General features: G+C 41.4%; 1 protein-coding gene across 1 annotated transcript; it reads left to right on the top strand.

Annotated features, from left to right (window-relative positions):
- The first annotated feature begins 10,125 nt into the window (after positions 1-10,125).
- Positions 10,126-24,303, top strand: LOC116521775 (vomeronasal type-2 receptor 26-like). The gene is made up of 6 exons (XM_032236431.1): positions 10,126-10,343; positions 12,743-12,920; positions 14,980-15,840; positions 17,935-18,162; positions 19,409-19,535; positions 23,405-24,303. Exons 1-6 carry the CDS (start codon positions 10,126-10,128, stop codon positions 24,301-24,303), a joined length of 2,511 nt encoding a protein of 836 aa, XP_032092322.1.

The raw sequence follows: 24,303 nt of genomic DNA, 5'->3' as shown, positions 1-24,303 counted from the left end.
CCTTGAAAAGCATTTGGAGACTGCAACTAGTCCAGAATGCAGCCGTGTGAGCGATATTGGGTGCACCTAGGTACACTCATGTTACACCTATCCTCCGCGAGCTGCACTGGTTACCCATTGGTCTCCAGACGCAATTCAAGGTGTTGGTTATTACCTTTAAAGCCCTTCATGGCTTAGGACCAGCATACCTGCGAGACCGCCTCCTGCCACACTCCTCCCAATGGCCGGTAAGATCCCACGGGGTGGGCCTCCTCCAGATGCCGTCAGCCAGACTATGTCGGCTGGCGGCTCCCTGGAGGAGAGCCTTCTCTGTGGCTGCCCCGACTCTTTGGAATGAACTACCCCCAGAAATCCGGACCTCGCCCACTCTCATGGCCTTCAGAAAAGCTCTCAAGACCTGGATATTCCGGCAGGCCTGGGGCTGTTGACCTCATTGCTGAGGTCCAGCCCCGACTGAAGTGAATGTATTGGTGCTGTTTTTTTTAACTTGTTTATTTTTATTTTTTATTTTATTTTATTTTATTTCTTTTTCTGTAAGCACCCGGAATCCTCCGGGATTGGGCGGCCTATAAATAAAATTAAACTTCAAACTTCAAACTTCATATAATCAAATTTTACATATATACATTTTTCTCCATAGTATAAATAGTTTTCAAAAAAAATTATTTCTTATTTTGTCTTCTATTCTCTAGCCACTTGTACAGTCTACTCCAAAATTCATAATAGTCTGACTCTTCTCTTTCTTTTAATTCCATGGTCATCCTGTCCATTTCAGCACATTCGAGTATCTTTCTAATTACTATCTCATCTGGGAAGGGGGTAGTTTTTTGTTTCCAATTTTGCATAAAAGTGATCCTAGCAGTGGTTAGTATGTGTAATGTTATATGTTGATATTTCTTATCCATTAGTATACCTAATAAATATAATTCTGGTTTCAATGCTATCCTCTGTTCCGTGATTCCTTCCAATCAATCCTTAATTTTAAGCCAATATTTCCTAGCATGGGGACATGTCCACCACATATAAAATGTTCCAGATTTATGCCTACATTTCCAACTTTCTGAAGATAGGTTTGGATACATCTTGCCCAATCTGGTGGTAAGTGCCATTGGTAGAACATTTTATATAAATTCTCCTTATAGGCTACTGCCATCATAAGTTGATAGTTTCTTTCCCACAATTTGTCCCAATCCTCTAATTTTATACTATGTCCAAAATTTCTGGCCCAGGTTATCATGGTCTCTTTTACAGTCTCTTCTTCCATTTTATATCTTAAGAAAAAGTTGTATATTTTGGTAATCATTTTTCTCCCGTTTCTTGCAATAATTTGTCTATTTCCAATTGTTTATCATATATGCCATATTGTTCACAGTCTTTTTTAAACCTTGTTATAATCTGTAAATAAGGCCACCATTCCATCACATTTCCTTGTATTTTCAAATCCTGGACTAATTTTAATTCTCCTTTGTTGTCTAATAGTTCTGCATAGCTGACCATTTTATTGAGAACTGTGGTATTTGGGTAGATCATTGCCTCCATCACTGGAGGCAAATTGGGATCTTCATATAATGTTTTTTTTTTAAAAAAAAATCCCAGGTTGTAAAAGAAAAAAAAAATCAGTATATAGAAAAAGAGCTGAAGTTTTTAAAACAGAAAATTGGAACAAACATACTTATATACAAAATTTATGGGACACAACTAAGGCCTATATGCGGGGCATAACAATTGCATATATGGCAAGAAGGAACAAAGATAAAAAAAACCAATATGTAGAGCTCCAGGGGAAACTGAAGAAATTGGAACCAAAAATGCAAAAAGAACCCCAAAATCAGAAACTTGAAGAAGAAAAAGAACTAAACAAGCACATGGTTATATGAACCATAATGAACGTTCACCCAGGAAAATGATCGGCATTGATATTTATTGATACACAAAAAGCATTTAATAAACTGAATTGGGATTTTCTTATAAATAAATTAGAAATGAACTTTGGAGAGAAATTTATTGGCATGATTAGAGCAATCTACTCAAACCAGGTGGCAAAAATAATATTAAATGGAGAATTAACAGAAGGATTTAATAAAGCTAAAGGGGTGAGACAGAGATGTCCCCCAATTCCCCCTGTTGTTCATTCTCTCAATAGAGTAATTAATGATACAAATCAGGCAAAACTAGGAAATAAAGGGATTAAAAATTAAAAAGGAGGAATATAAACCCCCAGCCTTCGCAGACAATATGGAATTTACTATAGAAGACCCATTAGAAAGTGGACAAATATTATTACAAGAAATAAAACAATTCAGCAAAGTAGCAGGGCTTCAAATAAATAAAGAGAAAACCATAATGTTAACCAAGAATCTTACTGATAGACAAATTGAAGAGCTGGAGGAGAAATTGGGGATTTCAAGGTCAAAATTTTTTAGATATTTGGGAATATGGCTAACGGCAAAATGTACAACAATAAAAGAAGACAATTACAAGAGACTGCTAAAACAAATACAAAAGGATTTGGATAATTGGGCCAAACTATAGATAACATTAATTGGCAGAATTTCAACAATTAAAATAAATATATTATTTGAATTGCTATATATTTTTCAAACAATACCAATAAAATTAGGCATTTTTTGAATAATTAAATAAAATAGTATTTAAATTTATTTGGGTAGGAAAAAAAACTATGTATAAAACTCAAACTCTTACAAGGACAGCAGAAGTAAAGGAGGATTGCCCTCCTGGGGACTGGGGACTCTATTATCAAGCTGCAGCCATGATGTGGCTTAAGAATTGGATTCAACTGAAAAATAAAAGGATACTAACGATAGAAGGCCATGACCTCCAACTTGGCTGACATTCCTTCCTCTGGGAGGAGAAAGTAAATCCCACTCATGTTTTCAGAAGCACATATTAAGAGATGCCATATTAGGTACATGGGAAGAAAATATCATTATTCTACTTTCTCATGATATAGTGCAAATGAATGAAAACTGCACATAAAATGAATTAAAATGCTCTATGCATGAGTTAAAATCATCCTGTTTAATGGACTGTCAAAGGGGATTTAAGAAAAAGACCAGAACTAAAAGAGAAATAGATGACCTACTACAATGCTTATTACACATTTTTGCTGATATATACTAACGTTTGGTAAACACAGAATACTATGATATTATAAGAATTTCTCCTCCTTCTCCTAAAATCAGAATATTCAATGGATTAATAATTTCTAAGTAGGCATTGTCAGTTCCATCAGCTGGAATGTGTTAGCAGGTTTTATGTGGCAAATTGAATGTGGTAGGACTGTAGATGGTTGATGCCTAAAATTCCTCAAAAAAGAGCCTGAAAATCTTGGTGCGTCTTATACACTGAATACAGCATTTTTGCCTCCTGAAGCCCCATCCCCTTCACCAAAATAGCCATACATAGCCTTATGGAGGCTTTCAGAGAGCTCCTGGGGCCTGGGGGGGGGCAGAAATGAGCAAAAACAGGCCGTTTTGGGGAGATTTGCAGAGTGCAAAAACTTTTTTTTCCTTTCAGAAAGCTCTTTAATTGATTGATGAGAATTACATTGATCAAGTGCTGTGTCAGCAGAAACAAAATCTTAAGTGTTGCAGATTGTCAGTGATTTCCTTCTCCAGCACATGGATAAATACACTTGGAAACATTTCCATATCTACCTAGTCTCTCTCTCTCCCGCCCTACCTACTGTACTTCTCTCTATTTCTCTTCCTCTCTATCCATTTATCTACCTTCCTACTTTTTTAAAAAAAATTAAATTCAAAACCTTGATGCATCCTATACTCCGGTGCGTCTTATATAGGGTGACCAGACATCCCGCATTTGGTGGGACAGCCACGCTTTTTCATAAATTTTCCCGTGTCCCACACGGTTCTTAAAAAAACACGCTTTTTTTGGCGCTCGCAGCTCCCTCGCTCCCCCGCCCATCAGCTGCTAGCTCGCTGGGCTGGCTCATCGTTCCATTCTATCCTACAAATTTAAGCCAGCCCAGCCTGCCGCTCACTGATTGGATTGGCCTGGACTCCAACCAATCAGTGAGCTGGCTGGGATGGGAAATTTTCAGCATGCCACATGCTGAAAATTTTCCATCCCAACCAGCTCACTGATTGGCTGGACTCCGCTTAGCTGAGCACGCCTGTGCGAGTCTCCATTTCATTTCGTCTTTTGGGGTTGCAGCTGCGCTTACTCACTGGTGAGTAATCATGTTATGAATTGGTACGGGTGGGAATCGGGAGGTGCTGGGGGGAGGAGACAGCCCTCCTCTCCTCCTTCTCCCCCTTTGCGGAGTTCATTTCACTTCCTCGCGTCACAGCCAGCCCCTGTGCTGCGCTGCCATGGGCGGCAGAAGCTCTGGAACCGAATGGAAGTTCTATGCATGAGTGAAACAGCTGCCGCCGCTCGCACAGAGAACTTCCACTCGGTCATGGATTCACAGAGCTTCTCCGGCGTGGCGGCACCTATGCTGCGCGGTTCCCAGCGACCACACTCCGAGTCCGTGAGGCGTGGTCGCGTCCCACCACCCTCCCCTGCGGCTCTCCTGCCGCGGCTTCCGTTTCAGTCACGCAGAAAACTTCCACTCGCTTCCCGGGCTTGTGCCGCCCGACAGAAGCCCCGGGACCCAGTGGAAGTTCTTTGCACGAGGTGAAATGGCCGGCAGCAGCCTCGCTCTCCTGCCGCGGCTTCCGTTTCAGTCGTGCAGAAAACTTCCACTCGCTTCCCGGGCTTGTGCTGCCCGGCAGAAGCCCCGGGACCCAGTGGAAGTTCTTTGCGTGAGGTGAAATGGCCGGCAGCAGCCTCGCTCTCCTGCGGCCAGGGTCCATTTCAGTCGCTTCCCTTGTCCGTCTTGATTGCTGGAAGCAGTAACAAACGGCGTGTCCGCTCCGCAGGAAAGAGGAAAGAGGAGGTGTGGGGCAGATCGTGGGATCACTGGTTTCTGAGCTTGGTGGGCAAGGATCCCCCACCCCACCACCTCTTGAGGAAGGAGGAGGTGTGGGGCAGATCGTGGGATCACTGGTTTCTGAGCTTGATGGGCAAGGATCCCCCACCCCACCACCTCTTGAGGAAAGAGGAGGTATGGGGCAGATCGTGGGATCGCTGGTTTCTGAGCTTGGTGGGCAAGGATCCCCCACCCCACCACCTCTTAAGGAAAGAGGAGGTGTGGAACAGATCGTGGGATCGCTGGTTTCTGAGCTTGGTGGGCAAGGATCCCCCACCCCACCACCTCTTAAGGAAAGAGGAGGTGTGGAACAGATCGTGGGATTGCTGGTTTCTGAGCTTGGTGGGCAAGGATCCCCCACCCCACCACCTCTTAAGGAAAGGAGGTGTGGGGCAGATCGTGGGATTGCTGGTTTCTGAGCTTGGTGGGCAAGGATCCCCCACCCCACCACCTCTTAAGGAAAGGAGGTGTGGGGCAGATCTTGGGATCGCTGTTTTCTGAACTTGGTGAGCAAGGATCCCACTATCTTAGCGGACAAAATTGCTCGGTTTCGGTCGGACTTGGACTCCATCCCCGCAGTTCCAGCCGAGGCACAAGAGGATCAGGTAGAACATCTCTGGGTTGAGTTTCAGGATGTTACCCCCGGGGATGTGGACAAGGCCATGAGGGCTGTAAGTGCCTCCACCTGCGTACTGGACCCGTGTCCCTCATGGCTGGTTACTAACAGCAGTGAGGTGACACGAGGCTGGATCCAGGCGGTTGTGACCGCCTCTCTTCGGGAGGGGAACTTCCCCGCCGCACTGAAAGCGGCGGTGGTGAGACCCCTCCTAAAAAAGCCATCTTTGGATCCAGCTGTTCTTAATAACTATCGCCCAGTCTCCAACCTTCCCTTTCTTGGGAAGGTTGTTGAGAAGGTGGTGGCCTTTCAGCTCCAACGGTCCTTGGATGAAGCTAACTATCTCGACCCCTTCCAGTCAGGCTTCAGACCCGGTTACAGCACGGAAACCGCTTTGGTCGCATTGACCGATGATCTCTGGAGAGCCAGAGATGGAGGATACTCCTCCATCCTGGTCCTCCTTGACCTCTCAGCGGCTTTCGATACCATCGACCATGGTATCCTTCTGCGACGACTGCGGGAGGTGGGAGTGGGAGGCACCGTGTTGCGGTGGTTCTCCTCCTACCTCTCGGACAGGTCGCAGTCGGTGTTAGTGGGGGGGCAGAGATCGTCCCCTAGGCCCCTAACTTATGGGGTGCCTCAGGGCTCGGTCTTATCCCCCCTACTATTCAACATCTACATGAAACCGCTGGGAGAGATCATCCGCAGGCACGGGATTAGATACCATCAATATGCGGACGATACTCAACTGTATCTGTCCGCCCCGTGCCAACTCAATGAAGCGGCAGACGTGATGAACCGAGGCCTTGAAGCCGTTATGGACTGGATGAGGGTTAACAAGCTTGTGCTCAACCCAGAAAAGACTGAGTGGCTGTTGTGCTTCCCTCCCAAAGATTCGATCAATATTCCATCACTCAGGCTGGGGGGTCAAATTTTATACCCCTCAGAGAGGGTTCGCAACTTGGGAGTCCTCCTGGACCCACAGCTATCATTTGACCACCATTTAACGGCTGTGACCAGGGGGGCATTCGCCCAGGTTCGCCTGGTGCGCCAGTTGCGACCCTACCTGAATCGGGAGGCTCTCACAACAGTCACCCGGGCCCTCGTGACCTCTAGGCTGGAATACTGCAATGTGCTCTACATGGGGCTGCCCTTGAAGAGCATCCGGCGACTTCAGCTAGTACAGAACGCGGCCGCGCGAGTGATTGTGGGTGCACCTCGGTTCACCCGCATAACACCTATCCTCCGCGAGCTGCGCTGGCTACCTGTCGATCTCCGGATGCGCTTCAAGGTGCTATTAGTCACCCATAAAGCCCTGCATGGTAGTGGATCTGGATACTTGAGAGACCGCCTTCTGCCAATCACATCCCTGCGACCAATAAGATCACATAGATTAGGCCTCCTCCGTATTCCATCGGCCAGCCAGTGTCGGCTGGCAACTACAAGGAGGAGGGCCTTCTCAGTAGTAGCCCCGACCCTTTGGAACGAGCTCCCCGTGGAGATCCGTACCCTCTCCACCGTCCAGGCCTTCCGCACAGCCCTTAAGAACTGGCTAGCCCGTCAGGCCTGGGGACAAGGATAGTTGCCCCTCCCGAATGATGAATGTATGTTGTTTACTATTTTATTATATGTCTCTATGTTAACGTCTGTATTCCCCCCCCCCCCCCGATTTTATGTGAGCCGCCCTGAGTCCCCTCAGGGAAAAGGGCGGCCTACAAATATTAATAAAATCTAAATCTAAATCTATCTTACTATTTTATTTTTCTTTATGTACACTGAGAGCATATTCACCAAAGACAAATTCCTTGTGTGTCCAATCACACTTGGCTAATAAACTATTTTATTCTTCTTTACTCTACTCTACTCTATTCATTTGTTTTTCAATTCTAACAAAGAGTTTAGCTTCTCTCTCTTGAAAATGCAAGCCAGCATAAGGCATTATAATGCAAGCTAGCCTTAACTTTCAAACAGTTCATTTAGTGACCAAAGTTACAATGGCATTGAAAAAAGTGTCTGATGACCGTTTTCACACTTAGTGACCATTTTCACACTTAGCGACCGTTGCAGCATCCTCATGGTCACGTGATCAAAATTTTGATGTTTGGCAACAGATTCATATTTATGATAATTTCAGTGTCCTGGGGTCATGTTTGACAAAATATAAAATTTTTAATCAAGCCCCCCACCCCGCCCTCCCGGTCAATGGTGTTCCTCTTTACCAATCTGAAAATCTGGTCACCTTAATCTTATACTATGAAAAATACAGTAATCATCATTTCTAACCTGGGATCTTCTGTTTCATCAAAGTATAGAGTTGCAGACTTCATGACCTTGTAAAAAAGCACCATAATATTTTTCTCCCTGACTTCCATCAGTTCAAATATGAGTTTGGGTAAGAAAATGTGAATAGTCCTTCCTCACTGATGGTAATTGGGATGAGAGACTTTATTGCTAAGTGCCTGATGTTCTGTCACAGAAGATCCAGCAGTCCCAGTTGCCATTGTTAGAGAGATCCTGTGAAGTCACAGGAACCTGTGGTCATGTGATCACTATTGCCAACCTCCTACTGGCTTCCCTATTGATTTTGCTCTTAGGAAATGAAAGTTACAAATGACAATTGTGGGTCATTTCATGTTTTAATGAGGGACAGGCCTAGGGGGCCTGTCTATGGAACCACTACATTATCCTGTCCCATCAGGTCAGGCAGTGGAGGTACTGTATATTGCTGACCTCATTAGCCAAATAGCAATAGCAATTAGATTACTATACCACTCCATAGTGCTTTACAGTATTCTCTGAGTGATTTTCAAAGAACATCATATTGCCCCCAACACTCTGAGTCCTCATTTTAACACCCTCAGAAGGATAGAAGGCTGAGCTGGTCAGAATCAAATTCCTGGCAGTTGGCAGAGCCTGCAATACTGCATTCTAACCACTGCACCAACCCAGCTCCTATCCTGTATGCTGACTGGCGAGGTTCGGGAAGTTTTCTCTGCCATTGCCTCCACCTTGTGAAACACTTTCCCCTCATAAGGGAGGCAGGGCCCCCTCTCCTAACCTTCCAGAAAGGCATGAAAATATAGTTCAATGGTGTAGCTTAGGGCATATCCAGAAGCATGTAACTATGGGGTAGTTAGTGAGCTAAAAACTCTTTTGTCAACTTTGAATTAATTTTTAGTATTGTTTGATACACATGTGTGTGTATGTGTATGCATATGTGTGTATAATTTTTTTGTATTTTATTTAATATATCTATATATTTTATATAATATATCTATCTATCTATCTATCTATCTATCTATCTATCTATCTATCTATATATATATATATATATATATATATATATATATAATTTTGTTATTGTGTGTGTGTGTACAAAGTTTTTAATATTTTATTCACATTCACACACACCAAAGTCCCTCAGTTAGGATGATAGTTGGGTTTAAAATTTTGATAAATCAATAATTGTGATTTAAATTCCAAACACTCATATTGTGATCCTATGACAATGGAGGTATTACAATCAGTGCAGCCACAATGACCTGTCAGCAGTGGTGGGATTCACATTTTTTACTACCGATTCTGTGAGCATGGCTTGGTGGGCGTGGCTTGGCGGGTGTGGCTTGGTGAGCATAGAAGGGTAAGGTTACTGCAAAATTCCCATTTCCTCCCAATCAGCTGGGACTCAGGAGGCAGAGAATAGATGGGGGCAGGGCCGTTCAGAGGTGGTATTTACCGGTTCTCCTAATTACTCAAAATTTCTGCTACTGGTTCTCCAGAACTGGTCAGAACCTGCTGAATACCACCTCTGCCTGTCAGATATACCCCACATTCCTTACCATCGTAACTTCAAATGATCATTTGGAGAGTGGACATTAAATGTGATAACCTATAAACAATTAAATATCAATTGACATTGCAGCTGCTAAAATATTCAAAGATAAATGGATGTAATTGCAGCTCTGTATTCTCACCAAACTTGCTAAGTTATGGCACACGCCTCTTGATTATGAATTAATAATTATGTGTAGTAAATGAATATAGGGAAACAATCCATTCTTTTTTTCTGCTTTTTAAAAAGTGTTGAAAAAGGGGCCTCTCATTAAAACATATTTATTTCCTCACATTCTAACCTGGGATCATTTGGAGATTAAGCTTTAATAGTATTTACAAGCTTTTCTGGGGAAATTATAGACCTAAAACTCTCTTGCTATTTCAGATTTAAAAAAAAGTTATTTTCCATTCATTGTCTCTGGAAGGAGTCATGATTATCTTTCCTATAATTACCAAAATACATTTTATTAATTAAATTCCTTCTGAAACCTCTATGGGGCTTCAGGGAGCATACCATAACAATGAAATATGATTGAAGGGAGCCAATAACATTTCTTGTCCATTCAGGCGTGGGATGCAAAAGGCAGAACTGTGACAATCCAGTTCTTCAAACTGTACACTTCCAAGTTCCAAGCAAGCAAGTAAAATAGCATATATGCAGGCTATTATACTTTAATGACACTTTTATTTTTCAGAAGGAAATTCAGATTTCTTGTACAATATGTTACTGTTCATGTCGCTGATGATATTACTGCCAGATGTGGTATGCCATATTCCTGCTACTGCTAGCTGTCTAGTGGGCAAGACTAATCTTCTTAAGCATAATTATTATCATAGAGGAGATCTCATCATTGCTGGCATTATTTCTCAGTTCTACATGATTTCTGATGCAGTGGATTTTAGAAGGCATCCAGATGAAGAACTAGTTGATGACCTCATGTATACTGCTATTAGATATCTTTCTTTACTATGATGACTTGCATGTTTAACTATATTTAAAGAGGGAATGTCGACCTAATAGTAGTAACTGTGAAAAGGATCTTGGAATCCTAGTGGACAACCATTTAAATATGAGCCAGCAGTGTGCATCAGCTGCCAAAAAAGCCAACACAGTTCTAGGCTACATAAACAGAGTGATAGAATCAAGATCATATGAAGGGTTAATACAACTTTATATTGCCCTGGTAAGGTCATACTTGGAATACTGCAACCAGTTTTGGTCCCCATGATGTAAAAAAGATGTGGAGACTCTAGAAAGAGTGCAGAGAAGAGCAACAAAGGTGATTAAGGGATTGGAGGCTAAAACATATGAAGAACGGTTGTAGGTACTGGGTATGTCTAGTTGAATGAAAAGAAGGACTAGGGGAGACGTGATAGCAGTGTTCCAATATCTCAGGAGATGCCATAAAGAAGAGGGAGTAAAACTATTCTCCAAAGCACCTGAGGGGAGAACAAGAAGCAATGGGTGGAAACTAATCAAGGAGAGAAGCAACTTAGAACCAAGGAGAAATTTCCTGACAGTTGGAACAATTAATCAGTGGAACGGCTTGTCTCCAGAAATTATGAATGCCCCAATACTGGAAGTCTTTAAAAAGATGTTGGATAGCCATTTGTCTGAAATGGTATAGGGTTTCCTGCCCAGGCAAGGGTTTGGACTAGAAGACCTCCAAGATCCTTCCAACTCTGCTATTGTATTATTGATGGAAATCCTACCTTCCAATTGCTTTATAGTAATGTTTAGCATATAATAATTGCATTATAGCATAGTATCATCATTATCAACCATGCCAATAATAGTTGGTATTTCTTGTTGATTGATCCAAGTTTCTTGTATGTACTTAGATGCCCATGTATACTTCTTGCCTTAAAAAAATAAAACAAAACCTATAATATCAAGTGACTAAATAAAATGTGCAGTCATTCCTTTTGTTTTTAGAAATGGTGAAAATCTACAGTTCACTTTTTAATTTATATACTGTAGAATGTATCACCAATAATGTGTCCCTGATCACTTTTTGCAATTAATCAGACATCAATATTTAGGATTTGAATTATTTTCATGGATATTAAGAAAAATGTAGGTCTGTGTGCATTTTGACTTCAAGTCTTAGATGGTCCTTTAGACCTTCTAAGTTCTAAAGTATATCTTGAACATATTTGAAGTAGATACATTTTTCTCGAGGATTGCTTATTCTGCTTTCTGCAGTTGTTGCGTGATCCTGGCAAATAGCAAGGTTGCTTTAACAGTTTCAAAGAATTAAAATAATTGCATTCTTGCATCTTGCAGAGCTTAAACTTTTACAGAAAAAAAGTGAAGAATAGAATAGAAAAAATGGAATGGAATAGAATAGAATAGAATAGAATAGAATAGAATAGAATAGAATAGAATTCTTTGTTGGCCAAGTCTGATTGGACACGCAAGGAATTTGTCTTTGGTGCATATGCTCTCAGTGTACATAAAAAGAAAAGATACATTCATCAAGAATCATAAGATACAACACTTAATGATAGTCATAGGGTACAAATAAGCAATCAGGAAACAATCAATATCAATATAAATTGTAAGGATACAAGCAACAAAATTACAGTTCTGCAGTCATAATTGGGAGGAGATGGGTGATAGGAATGATGAGAAGACTAATAGTAATAGTAATGCAACCTTAGTGAATAGTTTGACCATGGTAAGGGAATTATTTGTTTAGCAGAGTGATAGCATTAGGGGAAAAGCTGTCCTTGTGTCTAGTTGTCTTGGTGTGCAGAGCTCTATAGCGTCATTTTGAGGGTAGGAGTTGAAACAATTTATGTCCAGGATATGAGGGGTCTTAAATATTTTCACGGCCCTCTTTTTGACTTGTGCAGTATATAGATCCTCAATTCTGCAATTCTGATTATCCTCTGAAATCTGTGTCTGTCTTGTTTGGTTGCAGAACCCAACCAGACAGTTATAGAGGTGCCAATGACAGACTCTATAAGAAAGAAGATGTATAAAGCAGGATTAAAAATAGTAAGACAAGCCAAATGTAATATCATTCATGAATATTCTATTTGGCCATTCATCCATTCTCTAGTGAAATATGTTTGTTCTTTTTCATATAAACATATATTTCATGTTTTAAGTTAGTTTTAAAATATATTTGAAAGCAGAAAACCCAATTCTAGTTGCTGCCTGAAGATCACATTGTTTTTCACTCTAGAACTCTATGCATCCATAATTCTCATTGCAGGTTTTTTCTTCAAAACTATCAACACACCTTAGCTTTAATTTTTGCTGTAAAGGAGATCAATGAAAACCCTCAGCTCTTATCTAATGTGACCCTGGGCATTCGCATCACGAACAGCAATTTCATGGCTAAATGGACCTATTTTGCTTCACTGGAGCTATTGTCCACACAGGGCAAATTCATCCCTAATTATAAATGTGATATGCAGGAGAAGACAATATCTGTTATTGCAGGACCTAATGCAAACATCTGTCCATTTATGCCAAATATTCTGAATATCTACAAGATGCCACAAGTAAGAATAACTTATGAATAAATATCTTTCTTTTCACAATGTCTAATATTCATGGTTGGTTAGCTTTTTTATTTAAGTTTCATATATAGTGTGAGTGTGCATGTGTGAGTGTGTGTGTATGTGTGTGTATGTAAATTTGAGATTTGCATACAAATTGACCATCTGAGTAAAAAAAAAAAGGCAACATTGCCTAAACAGTAGGGATTAGTTATGTGATATGTGCCTAAAGGACGTGGAGGCTCAGTGGCTAAGACGCTGAGCTTGTCAATCAGAAAAGTCGGCAGTTCGGCGGTTGAATCCCTAGCGCCGCATAATGGAGTGAGCTCCCATTACTTGTCCCAGCTTCTGCCAAACTAGCAATTTGAAAGCATGTAAAAATAAGAACCACCTTTGGTGGGAAGGTAATAGCATTATGCGCACTTTCAGTGTTTACTCATGCTGGAGTGGAATTGATGCAATCTTACAAAGCATTCCCTTAAGATGCATGGCCTTTTATGTAACTAGATAAAAACTTGTATTCATATCCATGATAGTTGGAAGGAACAAAGAAATATTTAATTCAGTTGGTTTGAAATAGAAATGCAAATATTTAGAAAATCTCATTCCTTTTTGGTGGAGAGAAGCAATCCCAACAAGCAGAGCCTCCCTTGAAGACTGAAAATTGTGCAGATGGCTTCATTTGTTCTATCATGCTTACAACTCTTTGGGATAATTTTCCCCCAAAAAAATATTTTTATTTTTGAACAAGGTGAAAACAGCTTGAGATTCATTTGACTTTGTGGAATCTGAGGACATGGATAAGGTGTTCATCAGTATAAGTTTTATCACCTGTGGGCTAGATCCATGATTCTTCTGTGTCCTTCCGATGGCCCATCAGAATCTGTGCACTTGAAACCTTATGTAATATTCTAACACCGATGATGTTGCCTAGTTTGAGTAATAAAACATCTGCAAGAAAATAACCTGAGATAGTGTCCTTTATTGAGATATTCTTTATTTTCATTTGAGTGTAGAAGAGTGTGGGCAATCAAGGCGGTGATCACAGTGCATGTGTGACACTGGCAAGTGTATTTGAGTAATTACCTGGAAAACACATTCATAGCTCCTCTAATCTCCAAACTTCCTTCCAAGACAGCACATTGTCTTGGAAGAATACATAGAGCACATTGCAATAGTCTGACTACTGTACAAATGTGAATCAGTGTCTTCAGATTATTATTTGTATTTCTCATTCCTGTTCTAAAGAACGGGGCAAGGAGACACTACTTCCTAATCAGGCCACTCTTATATGGAAGGCAATATACTATATCATATTGTACCATATCATATATCACTTGTCATACCATCAAATATCATAGCAGATCATCACATGGAAAATGAGAAGATTTTGTGAATTCAAATAAATCTAGAAACATTGCAGAGACCAGCAACAAAAATGTTTAGGGAACCGAAAGCTAAAAACTATGAAGAACAGTTGCAGGAAGTATGTATATCTAGTTTAATGAAAAGAAGAACTAGGAGTGACATGATAGCAGTGTTCCAATATCTAAGAATATCTGAGATAAAAAAGGGGAGGTGGCAACCTATCTTCTAAAGTGCCTGAAGGCAGAACAAGAAGCAATGGATGAGAATTAATCAAGGAGAGAAACAACTAGAATTAAGGGCAGAACAATTAATCAATGGAATGACTTGCCTTCAGAAGTTGTGGGTGGAGTAGAGGATCTCAGAGGATTGGACATGAGAATTTTAAGAAGAGATTGGACAATGATTTGTCTGAACTGGTATATGGTTTCCTGCTTGAGCAGAGGTTTGACTAGAAAACTTCCAAGGTCCCTTCCAATTCTGTTATTCTGTTATTTTGTTATCCTGTTAAAGTTCAGGAATTACTGAAACAATAAATCATCAAATCTCTGGCATTGAAATATTATTTATTTTTATTCACTTATACTTATTAAAGCAAAAAAAAATCTTTCTAGACTATATTTCTTTTGAAGTTTGCAATCAACGTAGTCTGAATCATAAACTCTAAAACCCAACAAATTTAAATTATTTTTCTTAGCTCATCTATGGATCCGCTCCAATGGTAGACAACAGCGAAGACACCGTTTTCTTTCATCGTTTTTTCCCAAATGAGGAGCTTCAGACCAAGGGGATTCTTCAGCTGCTGTTGCATTTAAAGTGGGTGTGGATAGGGCTGATCTCCCAACGTGATGAGAGTGGGCAGAGGTTCGTACGGAATGCCCATATACTGTTTGCCCAGAAAGGTATTTGCTTTGACTTCATGCAAGAGTTGCCCAAAGAAACTTTTTCGAATGACATTGACATGGTATTTAAAGATTTTATTGCCTTGTACAAGATTGTCATGAACAGCACGGCCAATGTTGTCATCCTCTACTGTGAAAACCAGGTCATTGCCGTTTTCAGGATATTTCCCTATCTTTCAGAATATGAGTATATACCGGTAAGGAGAAAAGACAAAGTCTGGATCATGCCAGCCCAAATGGAGTTCACATCAGTCCCTTTTCAAAAAATACGGCCTTTGGACTTTATTCATGGTGCCATATCTTTTGCAGTTTCTTCCAAGGAGGTGACGGAGTTCAAACCATTCTTGCAGATGAGAAGTCCTACTTCAGAAGAAGAAGACCATATAACAAGATTGTTCTGGGAACAGGCATTTGAATGTTCTTTCTTTAAAGATAGGTTAGGTGAGGCGGGTGGAGTGCTGTGCACTGGAGAAGAGAAGCTGGAGACTCTTCCTAATTCGATATTTGAGACCACCATGACTGGGCAGAGTTACAGCATTTATAATGCAATCTATGCCATGGCATATGCTTTACAAGCCATGTTTTCATCCAAACACAAACACGGAGCAAGGGCGGACCATGGAAGCCTGATGATTCTCAAGGAAGAAACATGGCTGGTAATATTAGAAGAAATTACTGTATTTTTGGAGTATAAGACACACCTTAGTTTTTGGGGAGGAAAATAAGAAAAAAAAATCTGCTTCTACCTACCAGCATCCATCGCAGGGCTGACGTTCAATTTTTTCTCCTACTAGTTTTGTGGGCATGGCTTGATGGGGGGAGGTTCCTGTGACTGAGTGGGTGTGGCCAACTTAATGTCACTCACGGCCATGCCCACTCAATCACAGGACCCCCCCCCCACCAAGCAATGCCCACAGAACTCAGTAGGAAAAAAATGTGTGTATGGCACGAGAAGGGCTCATAGTGAATGCTGTGTCAAGGAGAATCTGAACATTTCTCCCTCCATTCACAGAAGAACTGCTGCTCCCTTTATGGTCTCCCCCGGCCCACTCCCTCCCAGGGACTACCTTAAAGCAATAGGCTGCAGGAGCTCCTCTGTGAATGGAGGAGAAAGATTCAGATTCTCTCTGCCGCATTTAACATTGACTTATGTGCTAGACAGAATCCAACTGTTTCTCTCTCCATTCACAGCAGATTTGCTCTTCCCTTTATCATCCACCCTGGCCCCCTCCCTCCAAGGGACTGCCTTAAAGGGACAGGCTGCAGCTGCTCTGCTGTGAATGGAGGGATAAATGTTTGGATTAGGTAGGCGGGTTGAGCAGTCAGAAGGGCTATGCGAGTGGACGGAAGAGATGAGCGGTCACTGGGTGGCCATGGATGGGGCCAACCAGGGGTGATTTCTACTGGTTCAGGGAGCCGATTCAAATTGTCCCTATTGGTTTGCCCGAGCCGATGAGATCCAGTCAAATTTCAGCCTGATCCATCGGTATTTATCTGGCTAGCATCATTAATAAACAGCCTGGTCAGTTTCAGCACTTTACCCTAATTCAGCACAAGCAGCTGATTGGCGGGTGGATCAGCCTCCTGGAATACCCTCAATCAGCTATTCCCAGAGATGAACGTTAGCAACAGGTTCGCAGGTTGTGAGCACACAGGACTCGTTGGGGCTGATATGCAGCTTCAAAACCACAGCTGATTGTCACAGGGAGATCCAGTGAGTACAGCAGGCAAAGCATGGAACTAGTCAGACAAGGCAGCAGCTGTTCAGGGTCACCATTTTGGCCTCTATGCCTTGCATTTTCACCCTCCAAATGCTCCATTTGAAACCTGTTCCAGGCTGCAGGGACCACTAAAGCACATTGCCGCCGATCGTCGCCCGAAAACATGATTTGCGGAGGAGAAAGGGTAGGGGCCGGTGGGTCTGAGGGGCTACATTTGGTGTAGAGCTGAGTTGGCGCAGTGGTTAGGGTGCAGTACTGCAGGCCACTTCAGCTGACTGTTATCTGCAGTTCAGCGGTTCTAATCTCACCGGCTCAAGGTTGACTCAGCCTTCCATCCTTCTGAGGTGGGTGAAATGAGGACCCAGACTTTGGGGGCGATATGCTGACTCTGTAAACCACTTACAGAGGGCTGAAAGCCCTATGAAGCGGTATATAAGTCTAACTGCTATTGCTATTGCTATTGTATAAGATGCACCAAATTTCCAGCCTCTTTTAGGGGGGGGGGTTATGTCTTACACTCTGAAAAATATGGTAGAATGATACATTGATCAAACTTTCCTGATGTGTTCAGGTGATTTTCTGACCAGAAAAATGCACATTTCAAGTTCAGTATCCACATAGTTTAGAAATTACACAAATCTTTGCCCTGGTTCACTTTTTATGACAGCAGTGTGGGGGAGCTGTGTAAGAACAATTCAATTTGGGGAAAAATGCATTTGACTAAATCACCGTTTCATAATGCTGTTTGAAGCTTTGTCAAGCCATTTCCCTTTGGTGAAATTATGTTTATTAATATTATAATTCACCTGTACAGTATTACCCAGAACTTTTAAAAAGTAGTACTGTACATTTAGCATAGGAATATTTATTTTTTCAAGATCAATTGTATTTATTTATTTATTTGTTGAATTTATATAGCTGCCCATCTCACACACGTAACCCTGGACAGCCTGCACAATTAAAACACAAAGCTAAAGAATCAACATAATTCAAACACAAAACATTTGTGTTTGATTTGCTTCCATTTAGCTCCATCCTTACCTGAGAACAGTCTTATTTAACAACAGTGTTGGGGAAAAAGTTTTCTTTAATGAAAAGGGGGAATTAGGAACTGGATTTGATATCATCAACTGGATCACATTCCCAAACCAAACTTTCCTTAAAATCAAAGTTGGAAAGGTAGACCCATTGGCTTCTCCAGAAGAGTCTTTCATAATTTCTGAAGAAAACATCATCTGGCCGACCATGTTCAACCAGGTATTTCCTACTGACATTTCAGGTTGTCTAGAATCCTCCTCCTTGCCATTTTTAAGCATCACTTTTATCATTTGAGACTCTTCATTTAGTAATAAAATTAAGGCAATAAAATGTGTTGAAAAATGAACAGAGTAGGGATTGGGTTGGATTGGATTGGATTGGATTGGAATGGAAGGGAATAGAATAGAATAGAATAGAATAGAATAGCATAACAGAGTTGGAAGGTCTTCTAGTCTAACCCCCTGCTTAGACCCCCAATTATATAGGGCTTCCATTATTAAACTTTTACTGTCTTTTCAGAAGTAAATAGGAAACCATCTTTGAATTATAAAAGCTGGAAATTATTTAATAATAAACAAGCTACATGCTGAGACACGGTACTGGTTAAAATATCTTATTCCTCATTGTTTCAAATTTTTCCTTCTTCATCAATTAAAGGTCGTAAATCACTACCTTATAATTTTATTATATTCTAATTGCACATGTTTTGAAATCTCATCTATTTTCTTTAGTTTTAACCTGTAACTTTGACACCTTTACAAAGTGATCCATTTCATAATTTTATATTCTACAAGGCTGATTAAATGCAAGTGGAACTCCGTATCCCATGAGTAAATGCTCTATAGTACTACTTTTCACGATCTATTTGACAGAAAGGACTGGAATCAGTGAAAATGCAAATAATGCCAAGGTTTAATTTCACCTATAAATCATGGGATACATTACTGATCAGATTCACCCCAAAGATGCTTTTCAAAAGACAACCGGGCTTTGTTTTTTTCCCCTTGTAAATATTTCATTTCTTATCCAAGAAGCTTCTTCAGTTCTCAAAGAACTAAAGGTTTCTCAAATGTTTTCAAGGAAAAAACCCAAGAAAGTTCTGTTGCTTTTTGTAAAGCACCTTTGGGACAACCCATCAGATGGATGATTGAGAATCTCCATGGATATTTTCTGATTAGATTGACCAAAATGGAATTTGAGGGAAATCCAGTTCGAACAATTAAGCCTTCAGAAAATCTCTTAGACTATATTAGGAAATGCACGATTCCATGAGGACATATAGACAATGTCACATTATTATGGTGACATTCATTCAAGTTTCCTATCTAATAAAATGTGGATTTGTATGCCATGTATAGAATTTCTCAAAACCTCATTCAGATTTATCAGAATATCATATATACAGTGAAATACGAGTGTATAAAACAAAACTATTGAACTCCCTCCTGGTTTCATTTCTGAATAGGCGCTACCACTTTCTGTATGCAATGAAAATTGTTATCCAGGCTACCTCAAGAAAAAAATAGACGAGAAACCGTTTTGCTGCTATGATTGTCTTCCTTGTGCAGAGGGGAAAATTTCAAACAGATTAGGTAAGATGTGCCATGTATATAATGGAGAAAGCTTATTGATTCTCGCCAGGAGTATTGTGTACCTATCTGTGTTTAGTCTGCACTGTATTGTTCTCAAATGTAATCAGTTATTCAGAATTCAGAGTATTGGCTTCATTGAAGCAAGGCAACCTCAGTATTATATATTTTTTTCAAAAGTGTTTCCTAACATCTAAATCTAAATTGCTGGCCCCTGTTGTTGTCCCTGACATTATACGTTTTGACCCAGCTCCCCCAAAATGACAAACCGGCTGACATGAACTCAAAAGATTCCTTTATTAGGAATGCTGGCAGCCCTAACAAAATGTTTCTCCTGCAGGCTAACAAGTCCTTCTGACCAGAAGATGAATAGCTGTCTGCCACACCTATTCATCTCCGTCCCCTGCCTTTTATCCCCAGTGCAAGGTGGGGTCTAGTGGTGGGTTTCAAAACTTTTTAGAACCTCTTCTGTAGGTGTGTCCAGCTTTGTGAGAGTGGCTTGCCAGCCATGTGGGAGTGGCTTGCTGGCCATGTGACTGGGTGGGAGTGGCTTGGTAGCCATGTGACTGGGTGGGCGTGGCCAACTTGTAAAATGTGGTGAAACGTACTTAATAACACTCTTGCTTAGCAACTAAAATGTTGGCTCAGAAACTCTGGCATTTGAAGCACACAAGTCTTAAAGCTGTCAAGTTACAAGACCCTTGCACCCCTAACTCCAGGAGTGTTCAAACTTGACAGCTTTAAGACTTGTGGACTCCAAGTCCCAGAATTCCTTCTCCAGTGATGTTGGCTCAGGAACTCTGGCATTGAAGTGTGCAAGTCATAAAGCTGTCAAGTTACAAGACCCTTGCACCCCTAACCCTTTAGAAAAAAAACCCAGGGGTGTTCAAACTTGACAGTTTTAAGACTTGTGGACTTCAACTCCCAGAATTCCTCCTCTCATTCTTCTTCTTGATGATGTGCGGATGGGCATGGGGGGAAGCTGGAACCAGTTCTAAACGGCACTGTAGATTTGTGGAACCTCTTCTACGGAAGAGGTTAGAATTGGCCGCCCGGAGTCCTCCAGGATTGGGCGGTCTATAAATTCAATAAATGAAATGAAATGGCAGGAACCCACTCCTGGTGGGGCCTCGCTAGCAGCAGTGGCACTTCCTTCCCTAGGATTGGCCCATAGATTTCCATTGCTTTCCTCTCCTCTGCTTTTTGTGCATCTGTGCATCAGACACTGGACCCAGCTGTTCCTCCTCTTCCTCATCAGCCACCTCCAGATCTGGGAGCTGTTGACTCTCCATCTGAGGGCTGACGGATGGCCCAGGCTTTGTCTCTTTCTCTCTCTCTCTCTTTGTCAGCTCCATTCCCTCTTCCCCCTTGGAGCTCCCAGATTGCTTTGAAGCTGACCCTGACTCCCATGTCTCCACCTCTTCTGATTTGGCTGCTGAACTGGCTGGTGGCTGACAGGCTACAACATTATATCTGATTTTGACTTTCCATATGTGCAGAATCAGATGTAAAAAATTCTACATGATGAAAAGACTTCTCACTAGGTGAGAGTAAAATTATTTTAAAATTAAGGGAGCACTTGGGAAAAGTTGAGCACTTCTGTTTTATTATTCTTCATCTTTGAAGGAAGAGAATTGAATATGACAATAGCACTTTGATGTATATAACACTTCACAATGCTTTATAGCCCTCTCTAAACAAGTTACAGACTTAGCAATATGCCAAAAATCTGGCTCTTCATTTTATCTGCCTTGGAAGGATGGAAGGCTGAGTCAATCTTGAGCCAGTGAGAATTGAACTACTGAACTGCTGGCAGCCAGCAATCAGCAGAAGTAGCCTACAGTACTTCATTCTAACCACTGCACCACCATGGCTCATGATACTATGTTAGGTATAAAGAAGCAAGAAGATGAGTGTGTGCATTTTGGAGAGAAGCAGGCACATAAATGGATATGGAACATAAATATTGGTTCTTCTGCTGCTCTGATAATGAATTACAATATTCATGGATCTTTAAATATAAATAACTGGAATTCTTGTTAAAATAATTGTCAGTTGAACATGAAGAATATCCAAAATGAAAAAGTTTATGAGTTAAGGGAAATTTCTCCAAGGAATTAGATTACTTCTACCTAGATACGGTGTTTTCCAGAAATTAAGACCCTGTTTCATATTTTTTTTGCCACTAAAAAAAGCACCAGCTCTTTTTTTTGTGGTGAGGTTGGAGGAATGTCATCCACTGATTCACCTCACTTGGGCATGTCGTCACCAGCAAGGCCAGTAAGGCTTTCCTGAAGGCCTATGTAGCCGATAACAGAGCTCTGGATTGATATGGAGCTCTGTTATCTAGAGAGGCCTTTTGGAAAGGTTTCTGCAACTGATAACAGAGCTCCGGATCAATCCAGAGCTCTGTTATTGGCTACATAGGCCTTCAGGAAAGCCTTGCCAACTGCAGAGGAAATAGGCTGAGGTGTGTGAGGCATGGCTGCAACTGTCCAAAGATATTTAGTAGGGCAGCTCCATCCCCTCATCCCTATCCTAGCTTAATTTTTCCCTGTGCACCTGGAGTGGGCGGGGTCTTAAATAGGGCTTATTTTGGGGATAGGGCTTATATTGGGCACAGGTGTAAAAATCAAGCTAGGACATACTTTCTGAGTTGGTTGTATTTTCGGGAAAACACCAGAGGTGGTATTCAGCAAGTTCTGACCAGTTCTGGAGAACCAGTAGAGGAAATTTTGAGTAGTTCGGAGAACCAGTAAATACCACTTCTGACTGGCTCCATCCCCCCATCTATTCTCTGCCTCCCTAGGCCCAGCTGACTGGTATGAAATGGGGATTTTACAGCATTCTTTCCCTGGAGTGGGGAGGGAATGGAGATTTTACAATATTCTTCCCCTGCCATGCCCAACAAACCATGCTCACCAGGCCATGCCACACCCACCAAGCCATGCCCACAGAACTGGTAGTAAAAAAATGAATCCTATCACTGAGAAACATGGTATTAAGAAGAAAGATAGATTTTAACTCATCTTCCATAAAATAAGTCAGTTGTTAAGTAAGATTCCAAGATGAGCTCACAAAGAAGTATCACAATATTTCTCTGCAAAAAAAATAAATTAGGAAACTCTGAATTGACATAAACTTTTGTCTTATACAATCCTTCCATCCTCCAAAATGACATTGAGATCGACACAAGCAACATTCTTGGTCTCTATATGACCAAGCATATACAGGTTACTTTTCTGCATGTAGATGTTCCCATTCTCAAGTTGCAATGCTGTAATACAAATAAAATGTACACAATTAATTAGAAATAAATGGAGTCGCATTCACAGCTTATTTGGGCCACAATGTTTTCTTTGAGCAGTCCTTAGTGCTCTCTGAGCTTGGTTGTTTTCTTGCAAATGTTTCATTATCCCAACTAGACAGGGGTGGGTTACGGCAGGCACGACTGTCAGTTTGCTCATGTGTGCGTTATGTGCATGCATGCACTTTGTGCTTTGGGTGCGTTTGATGCGCACTGTGCACCCATGCACAGTGCAATTAAAATTGCTCTACATATGCACAGAACTAAAATACAAGATTGTTGCGCTTATGGCGCTGCCTAGAGAACCAGTTCGGGGGCATGGTATACCTGGGTTCGCTGCCTGTTCCAGTGACCCAGGCTGCCAAACCACTACTGGTTCAGCGAAACCGGTCCTAACCGGTAGGAACCCACCACTGAAACTAGGTAACATCATCAGTGTAGTCACTAGAACTGATGATATTACCTAGGTTGGGTAATGAAATATCTGCAGGAAAACAACCAAGAGAACACCAAGGATCCTTCATTTCATAACTCTGCGTATAAATATTAATGCTTTCTTTTGCAGATGCAGATGACTGTTTACAATGTCCAGAAGGTCAATACCCAAATGTAGCTCACAATCTTTGCATTGAAAAACGGATAACATTCTTGTCTTACGAAGAACCCTTGGGAATCACTTTGACCACCGTAGCTGTCTTGTTTCTTGCAACTTCGGCTTTGGTGCTGAGGATCTTCATTAAACAGTGGGAAACCCCCATAGTCAAAGCCAACAACAGGAACCTCACCTACATTCTTCTCATTGCTCTCCAGCTATCTTTCCTCTGCACTTTTCTTTTCATTGGGCAGCCTGATCCAGTGAAATGTCTCATGCGGCAAACTGCTTTTGGCATCATCTTCTCTGTAGCCATATCTTGCATTTTGGGTAAAACAACCATAGTGGTTCTTGCTTTCATGGCCACCAAGCCAGGATCCCAAATAAAAAAATGGGTGGGGAAAAGGCTAGCCAACTCCATTGTCCTTTCCTGCTCCCTGATACAAGTCACAATTTGTGTTGTGTGGCTGGCAATTTCTCCCCCATTTCCAGATTCTAATAGTCACTCAATGGCTGAAGAAATTATACTAGAATGTAATGAAGGATCAACCATCATGTTTTATACTGTCCTTGGCTTTATGGGATTCTTGACCTTTATCAGCTTCACTGTGGCCTTCCTAGCTAGGAAGTTACCTGACAGCTTCAATGAAGCCAAATTCATCACCTTTAGTATGTTGGTCTTTTGCAGTGTCTGGGTAACATTTGTTCCCACCTATCTGAGCACCAAGGGGAAGTACATGGTGGTGGTGGAGATCTTCTCCATTTTGGCTTCAGCAATGGGATTGCTTGGCTGCATCTTTTTCCCAAAATGCTATATTATTCTTCTGAGACCTGATTTAAATAGAAAGGACAAACTTATTAAAAAAAACTGA

The sequence above is a fragment of the Thamnophis elegans genome, chromosome Z (genome assembly GCF_009769535.1).
Source record: "Thamnophis elegans isolate rThaEle1 chromosome Z, rThaEle1.pri, whole genome shotgun sequence".
Lineage (NCBI taxonomy): Eukaryota > Metazoa > Chordata > Lepidosauria > Squamata > Colubridae > Thamnophis > Thamnophis elegans.
Note: the sequence above shows the minus strand (reverse complement) of the source record. Positions and strands in the feature narration are given on the sequence as shown.

What these genes read in the sequence shown, in the direction of transcription:
- LOC116521775 (XM_032236431.1), top strand. Translation starts at nt 10,126, where the DNA reads ATGTTACTGTTCATGTCGCTGATGATATTACTGCCAGATGTGGTATGC. An exon ending in TCAAGGAAGAAACATGGCTG is followed by an intron (nt 15,841 to 17,934) that starts GTAATATTAGAA and finishes GCTTCCATTTAG; the next exon opens with CTCCATCCTTACCTGAGAAC. An exon ending in GGCCGACCATGTTCAACCAG is followed by an intron (nt 18,163 to 19,408) that starts GTATTTCCTACT and finishes ATTTCTGAATAG; the next exon opens with GCGCTACCACTTTCTGTATG.